This window comes from Heloderma suspectum, chromosome 2 (assembly GCF_057233095.1).
Source record: "Heloderma suspectum isolate Gila_16-S chromosome 2, 16-S_ref, whole genome shotgun sequence".
Taxonomy (NCBI): Eukaryota; Metazoa; Chordata; class Lepidosauria; order Squamata; family Helodermatidae; genus Heloderma; species Heloderma suspectum.
In genome coordinates, this window is record NC_139459.1 from 243,113,219 (window position 1) to 243,130,000 (window position 16,782).

At 42.1% G+C, this 16,782-nt stretch overlaps 1 protein-coding gene across 1 annotated transcript in view; it reads right to left on the minus strand.

Moving 5' to 3' along the window:
• Positions 1 to 16,782, minus strand: part of SLIT3 (slit guidance ligand 3) — a 693,114-nt gene that overhangs the window by 641,778 nt on the left and 34,554 nt on the right. Inside the window, exons 2-3 of the mRNA XM_084838630.1 lie at positions 1,226 to 1,297; positions 46 to 117 (exon numbers count right to left, since the gene is read on the minus strand). Coding sequence (XP_084694756.1) covers positions 46 to 117; positions 1,226 to 1,297 — 144 coding nt within the window. The remainder of the gene's footprint in view (positions 1 to 45; positions 118 to 1,225; positions 1,298 to 16,782) is intronic.

Consider the following 16,782-nt stretch of genomic DNA (forward strand, 5'->3'; position numbering starts at 1 on the left):
AACCTCTTAACTGGGGGATTGGGTTTAGCAAGAGATAATACTTACAGCCGTTCTAGTTGCTTTAGATCTTGAAATGCTCCACGTTCTATCACACTAATTAGATTCTCTTCCAAATGCCTAGAAAAACACATGTATTGGTGTTAGAAGAATAAGCAGTCTTTATATTATTCAAATTGGGCATGTAAAAGATTCTCCTTCCCTAAAAGCTTGTCTGTCTGCCTGTGTGTGTGTGTGTGTGTGTGTGTGTGTATATTAATTCTCTCCAGAATTAATATACACGCAGACAATGCCTTTTTAAAAAGTGATTTCTCTTTCATTTTCTTTTGCTTGCCTTTCTCATGTATCACACTAATATGTGACATAATGACTAATTGAACAGTAGCACTCACTTCTGAGTAAACATGCAAAGGACTGCGCTGCATAGTATGCAGTAATCATCAGCACTACTGAGTTAGCTAAACTTCAGAACTAATTAACAACTGATACTGAACCCATCATTCAGTAACTGTCAACTGAATACGTGAACCATCTTCATTGAAAAGCAGAGGTAGTATCAGCTGATTTATATCTTTCTGTATTTGATCTGTCATGGCTCTTTCATGCATACAAGTTATTACTTGATGCTGCAGTGTTTGAAGGATGAATAGCCACTGGTGAACTTTCCCTAAGGCTGAAATTCTAAGCATACTTAGGAGTCAGAAACAAAATTCCACTGAGCTCAGTGAGATTCGCGTATGAATAAATGTATTTTAGATCACATTTTTAAGTTTGCACATTTTGTTAATGACCATTCATTTGTTTGCTAATCCGTTAACCCATGGATATTTCTACCATGGCATCACTTCAATAAATCAGACCATTGTTTAGGTTGTATTTTCTCCCAGTGGAGTCTTCTTGTGAAGTGTCACATACACTTGTCTGACAAACAAATGCCCTGAGCTGTACTGAATTTCCCGTTTACTGATGTATAAAGCCAAGTTTTTAACAAGTGAAAAGATATAACATATTTATCAAAATCAGGCGAGAAAACTACCAATAGTGTCTGACCACACTGCACCACTGAAAAGTTTAATACATAGGTGCAATAAAATATATGCTGCATAGTTAGATATCTGCTTGAAGGCAAAATAATACAAAAGTTTCACACAGACTGACAACACACAAGGGAGTGCATTGCTTATGGTAGCTACTGAATTGCTTTAGGGGACTTTTTTTCTATACTCACAGAACACGAAGATTCTTAAGCCCAGCAAAATCCACCTTTGTAATCCTTGTAATGTTGTTTCTGTCTAAGTCACTGCAAAGGAAATGACAAATTCAGTTTTGACACAAGCACCTGCCAGGCATTTCAACTATTTAAAAAATAGTTCAAGAGCATCAACTATCTGAGCACGTCCACTTTTCTGTATAGGATTCACAAAATACACTAAGCCAAGATGAATGCCAGGTTTGTGAAGACTGGTGTGCCAAACAGACCAATGGCACTTGAATAATGTTACCCGCTTGCTGCAGGGCACACACTACTGGATCTATTGTGTTTCACCTTTTGCAACTCTGCAACTCCAGGGTTGGCTCTAGCAATCTTTTCTAGAGCAGCCATAGATTTTAGGCATCCTGTACTCTTGGAATCCTCAACTGAAGTTAGTAAACTGTGTGGAAGCCAGGGTGCAGTTGGAAGCCAGAAGAGTGTCTTTTTCAGCACTGACCCAGAGCAGAACCAGAATTAAATGTCACCAACACGTAGAACAAACCCTGGTCCATTCTGCCGATAAGACTCTTAAGGATATAGGACAGAGCAAAGTAGTAAAGGGCAGCTGCCTCTGCTACAGAGGTTAGTACTTTTCTGCATACTGGCATGCAAGGAATTTCGCAGAATCTGAAAAATGTCAAACAGTATTGATAATGTCATCTTTATTTTTAAAAAGCAAGTTCCTAGCTATCATAGTTTCAAATACGCTTGAATATGGGTACACAGCACCTACAAAAGCCTCTTCTTCAGGAAAAAGAGCATTAGTACCAAACATAACTACAACCTGGCCAGCTTTAAAGGGGGATTAGTCAAATTCACAGAGGAGAAGGCTATCAATGGCTACTAGTCATGATGGCTATATGCTACCTGCAGTAGAAGAGGCAGCATGCCTCTGAATATCAGTCACTGGGGAACAACTGCAGAAGAGGGCTATTGCGCACATGTCCTGCTTGTGGGCTTTCCATAGGCATCTGGTTGGCCATTGTGGGAACATAATGCTGGACTGCATAAGCCTTTGGTCTGATCCACCAAGGCTCTTCTTATATTCTTATCCTCACACCAACTGGGACCACCAATTTTCAACATACAATCATATTGTACATTAGAACCCTATTGTCCATCACATGCCCACACAATCTTCCAGCCCCTACATTGTTATTACTGGTTATGAATACAATCAGCATCCTACAAATTCTAGAGAGACACAATACTGAATCTTGAATAAAGACTGAAAACTTACAACATATATAGAAAATGAATTGATGTACCCATTGCAAACTGATTTGTATTATTCAGAATTTCAATTTCTTTGTTATAGAATTGTTGTTTTCTTGTTCCATTTCACATTTGTTTTCTGTTTCCATTTTTAAAAGTGTCTGCCAGTTGTAGGATCAGCACTCCTTGCAGCATATCTATGTATAAATTTTGAATTCTCCAACCCTTAAGATTTACATATCCTCTTGATCCACTTAAATACTAAAACATATTTAAAATGGACATACAATTAGGAAGAAAAACAGAGAATGTAACCCTATGCATGTTTACTTAGAAGTCCCACTGTATTCACTAGTGCTTGTTCTCAGTGGATTGGGGTGATTCAAGCTGAACTAGTCTGGTTCCAGAGCAGGTTAGACTGCTTCAAAGGCTTCAGGCTGCTTCAGCCTGACCTGGACAGCTGCCTGCCCGGCCATGTGAGCCCCTGCTCCTTATCTAGACCCGCAGGGAGCGCCCACAGCCATCACCGTCTTGGAGGGAGGAGATGCCGGTAAGTAATGGTGCATCGATTGCGGCCATAAAGGGGCCATCTCTGCAATATTACAGGCGTAATTGGGCCATTTACGTCTGTAATATTGTGTAGATGGCCCCCCTACAGCCGCAATCTACACACCCTTTACTTACCAGAAGAAGAAGAATTTCCATTTTAAAAGAGTTAATTATTTATTTATTGCATTTATATCCCACCTTTTTTCCTCCAAGTAACCCAAAGTGGTGTACATAGTCCTCCTGTCCATGTTATCCTCACAACAACAACCCTGTGAGGTAGGTTGGGCTGAAATTCTGTGACTGGCCCGAAGTCACCCAGTGAGCTTCCCTTTCTGAGTGGGGACTAGAACTCGGGTATCCCAAGTCCCAGTCCAGCACTCAAACCACTACACCACACTGGCTCTCATTTAAAAAGAGTTGCCATTCACTTTGGATCCAGAGGCCAAAGCGGGTTGGCGTGGCTCCAGATCAGCCCAAGGCAGGGCGGGGGGTCCCTGCACAGCCCTAATTCTCAGTGCCCTTAGGACTGCATCCTTAACATACAATTTTTAGGAAATGCCACAGCATGATTAGCACAGCATTTTATATTATGGCAAAACAGGGAGTTCAATTTCTCTAAAAAGAACAGACCTAAACAGGTCTGCCACTCTAGGCCAATTAACCCTGCCAATTTCCTTTCAAAATCCTGATGGGTCAATTGGGCTGGATCTGCCCTGGTGTTACAGCCTGTAACCTCCTAACCAGGTTCTCCAAGGGAAGAAGTTAAATCTCAAGATGAAGAGCCAGAAGCAAGGGGAAAGGCCCATCCCCATCCTCTCATCCCTATTCTAGAGTGTAAACAACTCCCTTTTCCCATGTTCTTTCCATCTAAGCAGAAGTGGGGCAGGAGGGGCCACTACGGCCCATGCCCCGGATCTTTGCTTTGGGGCCCTGGGTCTCTGGGGGCCAGGCCAGGCCCAACCTATCTTGCCACCCAAGGCAAGAAGCTGCCGCCGCCACTGCCACCACCCCACTGCGGGAAGTTTGCCCAAAGTCCCATAAGAGCTTTAGGCAAATTCCTTCAAGGCTTTGGGCGAGCAAAGGCACGCACTGGGAGGCAGGCAGCTGCTCCAAAGAGCCCTGCTGACCATTCTCTCAAATGCCAGTGGGAGAGTGGGTAGTTGGGGCTCTCAAGAGCACCCATGGGTGGGGGTAGGGTGGAGTGGCACAATTCAGCACAATGACAATAGGCAACTTAAATTTACAGTGCAATCCTATGCACGTCTACTCAGAAGGAACCCCCATTATGTATATCCAGCCTTATTTTATTTCATTTGCGGGGATTGTATTCCTTACTTGCTTTTATTTGGAGTTGCTGCATTAAAGATAATTTGAAGCCATTTCTGCTGCTAGGGGAGATTATTCTATTTTTTCCAAACCCTTTTGTGCTAGTCAGTGGCCTTTCTGCCTGCCCCTGCCCCCAAGCCACCAACCTGCTGGTTGGTGGGAGTTGTGACATGCACCACCCCTCTTTTTAAACCTGCCTGGGTTGGCAATGGCAGTATTTCTTTTCCTTTAAAAATCTGCTTGTGGTTGCTTGTGGGGTGGATGGATTTTTGATGCAGTCAGAATTTGTGGCCATGCTTACTCCTGAGTAACCTAGTCCTTCTGGCTTCTGAGCAGGCATTTATAAGATGGCTTTATTTTTAATACTATATGTACTGCTTCTTGCTGTTGCTTCTGAGGAGGTTTTGAGAGGGGGATGCTCAAGTAAAGAGTTGTATGTCCGGATGCTCCGAAACTGCTGGCCACAATTACCAGCATTATGGAAATTTTTGTATGTGTGGCTCTGGGGATATTTTTATCCTCATCCTATCCCTGTGTCCCCTTTTGCAGTGAGTTGCTCCTTGGTTCCAAAGGCTGCTTTTCTGTGTGGCCCTGAGAATATCATCATCACCACCACCACCACCACCACCACAACCACAAGGTTGTGCGGCAGTGTGGATTCTCCCCCACTATTTTGCATTCATGATCTTAAAGTGGTGAGGATGCTTGTGTCAAGAGGTGGATTTAGGATGGTGTGCAATGGCTTGCTGCTGGTAGAGCAGGATAATGTGGGCTCAAAGGAATGTTTCCTGGTGTGGTTCTATGGGTCAGCCCTTTGTCTATTGTGACCCCTTTGGCCCACCTCTCGTGACCCATCCTCTGCCCCAGGCCTGTGCCCTGCATCTAAGTATCTTTTTTCTGTGGGAGAGAGTAACTGAGAAACAGATACTAATGCAGGCATAATAAAAAAATATTTTGAAAAACGCATGGCAAAAAGAATAACAATCCTGAACTGGAGATCAGTTGGTAGAAACCTGGGATATTAAAACATAAATTTATAGTGCAGCATATCTATGTAGTCCTGGCATCACATCATAAGAGGCCTCACCAGCACAACAGGCTGTACAGGCTGGCATGGCACAATTCCAAGAGCTCCAGAGTAATCTAGAAAATCCTTTAGGGAGAACACAGTCCCCCACTTTGCCTCTCACACTGGGGAAAAGATGGCCAAAGGTAAGAAGGCAATTGGTCTCATTTCACACAACTGAGTGGATTTAAAGTCCCTTTCCTTCACTTCATTACGTGTATAGAACACAGAAAACGGGATACAACTGGAAAGCCTTTGAGGAGGAATGAATCCTCCCAGTCAGACATTTCATAAACGAAGTGACATTGTACAAAGTATTAATTTTCTCCTTGGGCAACAAACAGCTTGAGCTGGTCCTGTGTTTCACATACTTAACAAAGCTTGCTATTTGTGTACTGCTGCACTGAAAGGCTAGACATGTCTTCTAGCCCTAACCTGAAGATGACTCTTCCTTCCCCCTCCCACTTCTACTTGCACCCCATCCCCGAACAGGGCCTCCTGAATTCCTAAGCCTTCAAACATGGTCACCCTTTCTAGATCATGAAGAGCCAACTTTCACCCCCTCAGTCTAACAACACTTCTCTGTTGATCATTGCTCACAACCTGCACTTGATTTCCTGCCTCAAGTCTATGGTTCTTAGATAGGAAGAAGGACTTCGGAGAAATCCAGATGAAAACACCCACAAAAATACAAGTGGCAACAAAACTGCTTTGATTATGTTGTTGTTGTTACACTTGTACTCACTTTGTCTCCAAAGAACTATAAGCAGCTACATATGGTTCCCAGGTTGACCAAGCCCAACCCTCTTACGTTTCAGCAGTTACATTTGAGTTATACGCCTCCATTGAGATACTCCTCTGTCTGGTCAGCTTGGCATTTTCTTTTTAACCTTTTCTCAATCCAAGAAATAGGCTGAAGTATGAAAACCAAGCTGTGCATCACCTGTCAACCATCCACCTGGGCCTCCTCCTACAGTCTTTTCTTCTACAGACACAACCACTGGCCAGAGGACACCTAACACTGCCCTCTGCTGGTTTGCCCACTCAAAAACATGGAACACATTTTCAGTAACTTGAAAGTTACTGAACTTTTATTGAACGACTTAAGGAGAAATGAATATATGAACTGGGGTCACCTGGTTGTGTGAATTAGCGTAATCCACTTTATCATATAAATTAAAACTGAAATCCAAATATCAGTGTTAATTGGACAGCCTTTTGGTGGAAATAGGCAATGTTGTCATATTTGCAAATCTGAATATCATTAAGGGAATTGTGTTGCAATGGCAAAGAAAAGGAAAGCTTCAGAGGCATATTCATTGACAAGTGTAATACACTATGACAATCACAATATTGACAGCTCTGATAAACTAGTACCAAGCCAAACACAAGAAAAACATTCCTGCATAGAAGAAGCAATTGATATTCTAAGCTATTTATTTATGTATTCATTTCTAAGCCATGGCCTGACACTAACACAGATTGCTCTCACTGTAGCAATACAGAAACAAGTGAAAACAAAAAACTGCATAGCCTCCTTAGTATTTCCCTCTTATTGCTACATTTGTGGGGAAACAGTTCACTGTGAATGGGAAGAAAGTTAAACTAAACCATCACAGAAACAGCTCCAAAGCACTGTTAAGCTGCAGAGGCCAAAAACAATAACAAAACATTAACATAAATATAAGCTGCTAATTTAATAGCAAAGGACTTTCAAAAACATGATAAGGGTGACCTAACAACACACAGTTATAGTAAGAAGAAGTAGCCATGTTACAGATATGTAGATTTAGAAAGCAGTGAGGAAGTGCAAGTTAGTAATGTGGCTTATCAAAATGTACGTTGAGCAGAAGAATCTTCTAAGGCCAAGTATTATTATCATGTATGGAATTCTATACATGAGACACAAGAGGTATAGGTTTATGCTCAAGTGCACTTTTACTTGTAACCGCTAAGCAAAAGAAGCCACAGGTAGTCATTAGCAAGTCTGTCTGGCATGTCATCTTTAAAAGCGTGTGAGGAAGCAGTTATGAGGCACAATGCTTACATCCTGAGAAGAGATTTACTGCAGTTATTAAAGGATGCTACACCATTACCAATGACTTCAGGACCAGATAACTTTGATTTACCTGTTCGAGAATTGCACATGCTCAGGAAAAATTGCCCTTGAACAATACCATACATAATGTCTCTTTAACATAACTGTCAGGTTTGCTATTTCTGTATCTACAACAACACTGGCTATTTCCAACAAAAGGTAGCTTCAGATGGCCAAATAACATTACATTTTGGAATAGCGTCCCCCTTCCCCCAATAATCTATGAAATATAATGCATCACCCACATGCATAAGCTGGATGACCTATGGCCATGTTTCTCTTTAAACAAATGTGACAATACTGGTTCTAACTGGACATGCAAAGGTAAAGGGCAGGCCACTTTATATGGAGGGGGTCAAGTAAAAAAAGAACAAGGTGCCCTTCATCCCCCTCCTTAACCCCAAAAGCCAAGCAGGCTAAAATTGACTGGTATATAGATAGAAATCTTAATTTATTACGCCCTGCCCCATTCTTCAGCAAAGGAGATCGTTACCTTGTCGTGGTGCTGGAGCTTGAGCACCCCAATGACATCATGAGCTAAACCGTGAAGGGACACCCAAGACAGGAAGGTCATGGCAGAGAGGTCAGACTAAATATGATCCCTGGGGAAGGTAACAGCAACCCACCCCAGTATTCTTGCCGTGAAAACTAAATGGATCAGTACAACCAGAGATATGTTGGTATACCATCGGAAGATGGGACCGCCAGGTCAGAAGATGGTCAAAATGCTACTGGGGAGGAACAGAGGATAAGTTCAACTAGCCCCAGATGTGATGACGCAGCTAGCTCAAAGCCAAAAGGACGGCTAGCGGCCAACAGTGCTGGTGGTGAATGATGAATCCAATGTTCTAAAGATCAACACACCATAGGAACCTGGAATGTAAAATCTATGAGCCAGGGCAAATTGGATGTGGTTACTGGGGAGATGTCAAGATTAAATAGAGACATCTTGGGTGTCAGTGAACTGAAATGGACTGGAATGGGCCACTTCACATCAAGTGGCCACCAGATCTACTACTGTGGACAAGAGGACCACAGAAGAAATGGAGTAGCCTTCAAAATTAATAATAAAGTGGCTAAAGCAGTGCTTGGATACAATCCAAAAAAACAATAGAATGATCTCAGTTCGAATTCAGGGTAAGCCATTTAACATCACAGTGATCCAAATATATGCCCCAACCACTGATGCTAAAGAAGCAGAAGTAGATCAGTTCTATGAGGATCTGCAGCACCTACTGGATAATACGCCAAAAAGAGATGTTATTTTCATTACAGGAGTCTGGAATGCTAAGATGGGTAGTCAAACGACACCTGGAGTTACAGGCAAGCATGGTCTGGGAGAACAAAATGAAGATGATAGAAGCTAGGACATAGGCTGATAGAATTTTGCCAAGACAACTCACTGTGCATAACAAACACTCTCTTCCAACAACCTAAAAGACAACTTTATACATGGACTTCACCAGATGGTCGACACTGAAATCAGATTGACTACATCCTTTGTAGCCAAAGGTGGCTGACTGTAGTTCAGATGACGAACTTCTTATTGCACAATTTAGAATCAGACTAAAGAGAATAGGGAAGACCCACAGATCAGTTAGATATGAGCTCACAAATATTCCTAATGAATATGCAGTGGAGGTGAAGAATAGATTTAAGGGACTAGATTTAGTAGATAGGGTCCCAGAAGAACTATGGATAGAAGTTCGCAACATTGTTCAGGAGGCGGCAACAAAAAACATCCCAAAGAAAAAGAAAACCAAGAAGGCAAGATGGCTGTCTGCTGAGACACTGGAAGTAGCCCAAGAAAGAAGGAAAGCAAAAGGCAACAGTGATAGGGGAAAATATGCCCAATTAAATGCAAAATTCCAGAGGTTAGCCAGAAGAGATCAGGAATTATTTTTAAACAAGCAATGTTTCTTCCGGAAGCGGAAGAAGATAATAGAATAGGAAGGACAAGAGACCTCTTCCAGAAAATTAGAAACATCGGAGGTAAATTCCAGGCAAAAATGGGTATGATCAAAAACAAAGATGACAAGGACCTAACAGAAGCAGAAGAGATCAGGAAAAGGTGGCAAGAATATATAGAAGATCTGCATAGGAAGGATAATAATATCGGGGATAGATTTGGCGGTATGGTCAGTGAGTAAGAGCCAGACATCCTGAAGAGTGAGGCTGAATGGGCCTTAAGAAGCATTGCTAATAACAAGGCAGCAGGAGACGACGGTATCCCAGCTGAACTGTTTAAAATCTTGCAAGATGATGCTGTCAAGGTGATGCATGCCATATGCCAGCAAATTTGGATAACACAAGAATGGCCACCAGATTGGAAAAAATCAACTTATATCCCCATACCAAAAAAGGGAAACACTACAGAATGTTCAAACTATCGAACAGTGGCACTTATTTCACATGCCAGTAAGGTAATGCTCAAGATCTTGCAAGGTAGACTCCAGCAATTCATGGAACGAGAATTGCCAGATGTACAAGCTGGGTTTAGAAAAGGCAGAGGAACTAGAGACCAAATTGCCAATATCCGCTGGATACTGGAGAAAGCCAGGGAGTTTCAGAAAAACATCTATTTCTGTTTTATTGACTATTCTAAAGTCTTTGATTGTGTGGGTCATAACAAACTGTGGCAAGTTCTTAGTGGTATGAGGATACCAAGTCATCTTGTCTGCCCCCTGAGGAATCTGTATAACGACCAAGTAGCAACAGTAAGAACAGACCATGGAACAACGGACCAGTTTAAGGTTGGGAAAGGAGTACAGCAGGGTTGTATACTCTCACCCTACCTATTCAACCTGTACGCAGAACACATCATGAGGCGTGCTAGGCTTGATGAAGCCAAGGCTGGAGTTAAAATTGCTGGAAGAAACATTAACAATCTCAGATATGCAGATGATACCACTTTGATGGCTGAAAGCGAGGAGGAGCTGAGGAACCTCATGACGAAGGTGAAAGAAGAAAGTGCAAAAGCTGGGTTGCAGTTGAACCTCAAAAAACCCAAGATTATGGCAACCAGCTTGACTGATAACTGGCAAATAGAGGGAGAAAATGTGGAAGCAGTGACAGACTGTGTCTTTCTAGGCACAGAGATTACTGCAGACACTGACTGCAGCCAGGAAATCAGAAGACATTTATTTCTTGGGAGGACAGCAATGACAAATCTTGATAAAATAGTTAAGAGCAGAGACATCACACTAACAACAAAGGTCCGCATAGTTCAAGCAATGGTATTCCCCGTAGTAACCTATGGCTGAGAGAGCTGGACCATAAGGAAGGCTGAGCGAAGGAAGATAGATGCTTTTGAACTGTGGTGCTGGAGGAAAATTCTGAGAGCGCCTTGGATTGCAAGAAGATCAAACCAGTTCATACTCCAGGAAATAAAGCCAGACTACTCACTTGAGGGAATGATATTAAAGGCAAAATTGAAGTACTCTGGCCACATAATGAGAAGATAGGATACTCTGGAGAAGATGCTGATGCTAGGGAAAGTGGAAGGCAAAAGGAAGAGGGGCCGACGAAGGGCAAGATGGATGGATGATATTCTGGAGGTGACAGACTTGACCTTGGGGGAGCTGGGGGTGGCGATGGCCAACAGGAAGCTCTAGCTTGGGCTGGTCCATGAAGTCACAAAGCGTTGGAAGCGACTGAACGAATAAGCAACAAACCACCCCATTACAAAATCGCTATAACTTACCCAGGAGGACCGTCCTGATAGTCCAAATGGTCATGGAGTTGGTCATGTAGCAACCTAAACTGTCACCCCCTCCCAGCTCATACCCCAGCAAAAGGATATATTTTATATTAAGCAAGTTGCAGAGCATTACACGTTGGTGTCCTCTACACTGGCAGCAGTCTTCAAGGCTCTCAATCAACTTAAAGCAGAAAATGCATTAATTCCAGAAATGAAATCTAGGCTTGAGCAAATCTCAAATCATGTGGAACTACTTACAAGCCTAAATGAACAGGAGGAAACCCTAAGCAGAGGAAAACCTGCATCCCAGGATCTAGTGATGCCTGTTACTACCCCAAGAACTGATTTGAGTCTATAGATTACAAGATAGTAATCTCTTCACGTCAAGTGGCCCTTGATGTCTCCCCTTTACAAAATGGCTCCCGCCCTAGTTGGCAAAGGAAATTTAGAATTCTGTCAAATTTAAATAATTTGCTGAAGATGGGCCTAACGAAGGGAGATCTGAAATCTTTTCATATACCCCCGACGTTACGATACCAGAAAAGATTGGTGCTGACCTTTTCTTAATCTTGGATTGTGAGCAAAATAATGGCATCAGAGGGTATTATTCAAAAATTTATCATCAGAGACTGACAGGTATTCCAAAACAGGGAAGTACAACCCTTATTTCCATCTCTGGGCCAAGCTAGACCTTTGTTTCAAAAAACACAAGATCTATCTAATGGAGCACCATTGATTGATTTAACTCTAGATCCAGTACAAAGTAAATCACCAACCAAAGATCCTGTATCCACTAATCCTTTTAAGGCAGTGTCGAATTGTGACCCTATAATTGCAAACCTTTCTAATGACTCTCTGTTGCAAGAGAATCCTGCACAGAGCAATGCTCTGCCTGCTCAACATATATGTCCAAATCTAAGAGAGATAACAGCAGAAGTAATTTTTTTGGCATCCACAGAAAAAGCCCCCTCTTCACAAATCCTTATTCTTAATCATAGCAAAAGAAGGAGGGCATTTGTTGTTATGTTAGACTCAACAAAATTACTTCTATTCCCTCCCCTTGACTAGTAGGAAATAGAGCCACATTAACTTCTTGGTGCTGTCTTTAATTTCTTGGAATATAACAGGATGGTTGAACAAGCTGAATGACCCTTCTTTTTTCAAGCTAATTACTTCATTTAAGGTAATTTTGCTTCGAGGAACCTGGCTTTTGAAAGAAATATTATTAGATGATTTTGTTTTTTATAACGACAGATGTCAAGGCTCCGACTTCTAAATGCCATCCATGGGGTAGTGTTGCTTGTCGAATTGCAACGTCCCTTGAGGTACGCCCAGATGAGCTGATTATCCATCCCCCATTCCAAGCTATAAGACTTCAATTTAGATGACTACATTTGATACTGATAAACGTTTACGTTTTTCCAAGGGGCTCAACTCATTATTCCACCCAAATGTAGCAATTGCTGGGCGAATCAGTTGGGAATATCCAACTGAAGTTTCCCAGATCCATGATCATCTTGGCTGGTGACTTCAGTGCCCACACTGGGTTATCTTGGGATCTGGTCCGAAATAATGAAGAGGGGTCGGACAAGTGGAGTCCAACTTGGGATTTACCCACAAGACAGTCCAAAGACCGCTCAGTAAATAGCCACGGTCATTATTTTTGTTCGCTGATAAGGGAGACAGGTTTAATCCCATTAAATGGTTTATCTTCTAAAGATCTTGGGGGTGACTTCACCTTCTATAGTCACTGGGGGGCAAGTGTGATCGATTATATTCTGATTTCAGGGGGTTGCCTAGACAAGGTCAGGCACTTCTCAGCTGGTTCTTATCCAGAGCAGGACCATCAACCTGTGAGTTTAGCAACAGACATTCATAACTCCATGAGGAGAGGGAAAGCCAGGACTAGAATCACAGGCCCACTCAGGCATGCCAGAATAAGGATTCAATGGCAAAATGTGGATCAACAGGAATTAGGACAAACACTTGCTTCCAATAAAATGAGACATCTATATGATCTATATGATTTTTCTACTCCTAAAGAAAAAGAGGTTGGAAACATCAAGGGATAAGATGCTTATGTTATTAAATGGATTGGATTATTATGCTGCTTTTAGAATGGCAAAATATATTAATTCTGCTCCAAAAGTGAGACAAGGACCTTTGAATGCAAAACCCCAAATTTTGTTTAGTTCCATGTAAGACAAGCCAAGATGTTTGGCCTTAGGTTTTAAATATTAAATTTTAAGTGTTGTAGTCTTTCTGGATTTAACCAGTGACTGTATTTTAGTCAAATATGTTTTAATTTTATGGTTCACTGTTTTGCAAATGACTGGTTGTCAGTTCAATAAAATTGAACAGAACGGTTCTAACTAATAAAAGCCTTGGATAGCTGGTTAACATCGTAATTTGGATTCAGCACCCCAAAGTCCAACAAATGGGTTGGACACATTTGTGCAACCCAGGTTACCACTTTCATCCTGACTATACCCTTTTCTACCTTTACTAAGCAAGGTAAATGAAAGTGTGCTTTAATTACTCAAACATCATCATTTAGAATGCAGTTATGCTGCAGTTACAGAGCAGTTAGAATTAAAGCTCTAAGCAAAGCAACAAATTCCTGTACAGCCTAACATATGAGGAAAACGAATTAGGACTTCAGTAAGTATGACTCAGACCTAGAACCCTAAAAAATCTTACCAAGCTTTCCAAACATGATGCAAACTGAGGTCAGCACACAACTGTGTTGGAAGTTGAGTAGTTGTGCAAAGCAGGAAGGGAATAATGAAAAAAAACCCTAGCCAGCAGGAACAATCTCTCTGCATTGCACTGCCTCCTTGCACTGCACTGATGGGGATTGGACTCGATGGCCTTGTAGGCTCCTTCCAACCCTACTATTCTATGATTCTATGATTAGCACCATTAGGGCTATGTATTTGTTTTAAAAAATGTATATCCCACCATTTCACTACAAAGAGTGCTCAAGGCACTGCGGCTTTTTATTGTCATCAGCTCCTACTTATGCTTTCAGTTTCATCTAAAATACAACCAAGTGTTTCTTCACAGAACATTCCTAAAATAACAGCCAAATGCTTATCCAAAGAATAGAAACCCTCATAACTACCTCAATATTTTAATTAGGTGTTTCCTCACCTCAGGAAAAGGTTTACTGCAGTAATTACATATTGCATACTGTTACCTACAGTATGCAAAGCTAACATTCATTGCAGGCAGACAGTGATCTTATACAATGTACCAGGCTATTATGCATGAACACCTAGAACAGAGCTTTCCAAACTGTGTGCCGCGACACATTAGTGTGTTGGCGGCTGTGTGTAGGTGTGTCGCGCGAAATGCAGAAAATTGTGCGGAAGGGCACCACGGAGCTCCCTTACTCACGTTTGCCTCCCTTGGCCCCTCCCCCGGAACTTCCTAAAGCAGCTAATGTTAAAGCAGTTAAGCCTTAGCTGCTTTAACATTAGCTGCTTTAGGATCATGTGGCGTCTTGACGCAGGACACACGTGATTGGCGGTGTTGGAGCAGTACAGCGAGGTGTGTGGTAACACCGGCTGCACGAAGAGTGTGGAAAATTTGAAGTTAGCGGAGCAATTAGTTGAGCAATTTGCAATCAGCTCAGGCGAGAGGCTTCCCCGTGTCCTCGGTGCAGCTGCAGGGCGGTAGGGGAGAACAACCAGATGCCCCCGGAGCAGAGAGGGCTGCGCCGGGCAGGTGAGGAGCTTCGAGCCTGTGCTCCCCGGAAAGGTAGAGGCATGGGGCGAAGAGAGGGGAGGGGAAGCGCTGTCCTGGGAGCAGAGCTTGGCCAACGCCAGTGTGGAGAAGTGGCAGCGGCCACCAGCCCTGCAAGGTTTCGGGCATGACCGTCTCGGACTTCTGCACCACCCTGCCAGGCCAGAGTAGCACGTGGGTGGAAACGCCACCTGGGACTGGGACTGCACTGAGCGGGCCGTCCGCCAACTTGGCCAGTCGGAACGGAGCTCAGTGGAGGCCAGAAGCCTCGGAATCAGCATGCTCCCAATCATCCAGGCGAGCGCAGCTGCAGGCTGTCACCCAGTCAACCCATCTGCTGCTGACTAAAGGGAGGCCACCCTCCCAAACCCAATCTGGCAAACAGCAAGCCACCCACCACATGGCACTTATAATTTGATTTCTGCCATTTATTTGTATTTTTACTCTGCTGTAATCGTGGATTAACCACCCACCGGCAGTGTACCACCGGAGACTGCTGGAATTGGACTCTGGACATAGGCATTGCAAATATTTACAGCAATATAGCCTTGTAGTGAGTCATATATATTTACACCATTTTTGCTGGACTTTTGCTTCTCTACTTCATGTGTTTTTGCAGCTGAGCTCCTACCTGGACCTATGTGTCCTAATATGTACTATAAATACTTTAGTTAATTTTGTTTATTTTTCACATTTTCTCCTGGTCCTGATTCCTATCTTTATCTCACTTTATCACTGTGGGACTGGAGCTCAGGAGCTGTTTTCATAAGAAAAACAGAGAAAGATAAGCGCTAAAAACAGTCCTGTTATTTTCATATTTAGTTAATGCTAAAACCTAGAAATAAATTTGCATAGATTTATTCATTAAATTGCAGTTGAATTACCCGTAAAATGGATATGTTTCTAATTAAGAAAAGGAAAGCTGGTGAAGATGACGTTTGCAATGAACAAAATATAGCCGCTATAGAGGAAACTACAGCAAGAATCAACTGTTGAATGGTCTATATTACTACGTAAGAAGTGTAAAGGAAAAATTTCCAAGCTTCGTTTATACACTAAAGATTATATGAAACTGGGGTTCACATTTTCTGGTAATGAAAACAATCCTTGTCCCCAGTGTTTAGTTTGTGGGGATATACTTGCAAATGGAAGTATGGTACCAAATAAATTAAAGTGTCATTTTACCTCAAAACACTGTCATTTGTCAGAAAAACCAGTAAATACTTTATTGAGCTTTCAAAATCTATAAAGAAGCAGTCTGCATCATTCACAAAGAGAATGAAGACATCAGAGAAAGCTCAAAAGGCAAGTTACTTGGTTGCTCAAATAATTGCCAAAAACAAGGACCCACACGCTATTGCCGAAACCACCATAAAGGAATCTTGCTGTGCTATTGTTCGAACAATGTTTGGGCCCAAATTTGAGATAGAAGTTAATAAAATCCCTTTGGCAGATAACACGATTGGAAGACATATTCAAGACATGTCTGATGACATTAAGTAGCAAAGAAAGGATATTTTTCAAGACGATAATATGATCTTTACATTGCAATTAGATGAAGCAACAGATGTCAGTGGGTTAGCACAATTATTGGTTTTTATACGTTTCATTCATACAGACAGAATTATTGAGCAATTCTTGTGTTGTCTAGAACTTCCAATGAGAACTAGAGGTGAAGATATATTTAAAACTTTAGATTTGCTTCATGAAGGAAAATAATTTGCAATGGTTAAATTGTGTAGGAATATGCACAGATGGCGCACCTTCAATGGTTGGTTCAACAAAAGGTTTTATACCTTTAGCAAAGAAAGAGAATGAAAGTATAATTACTC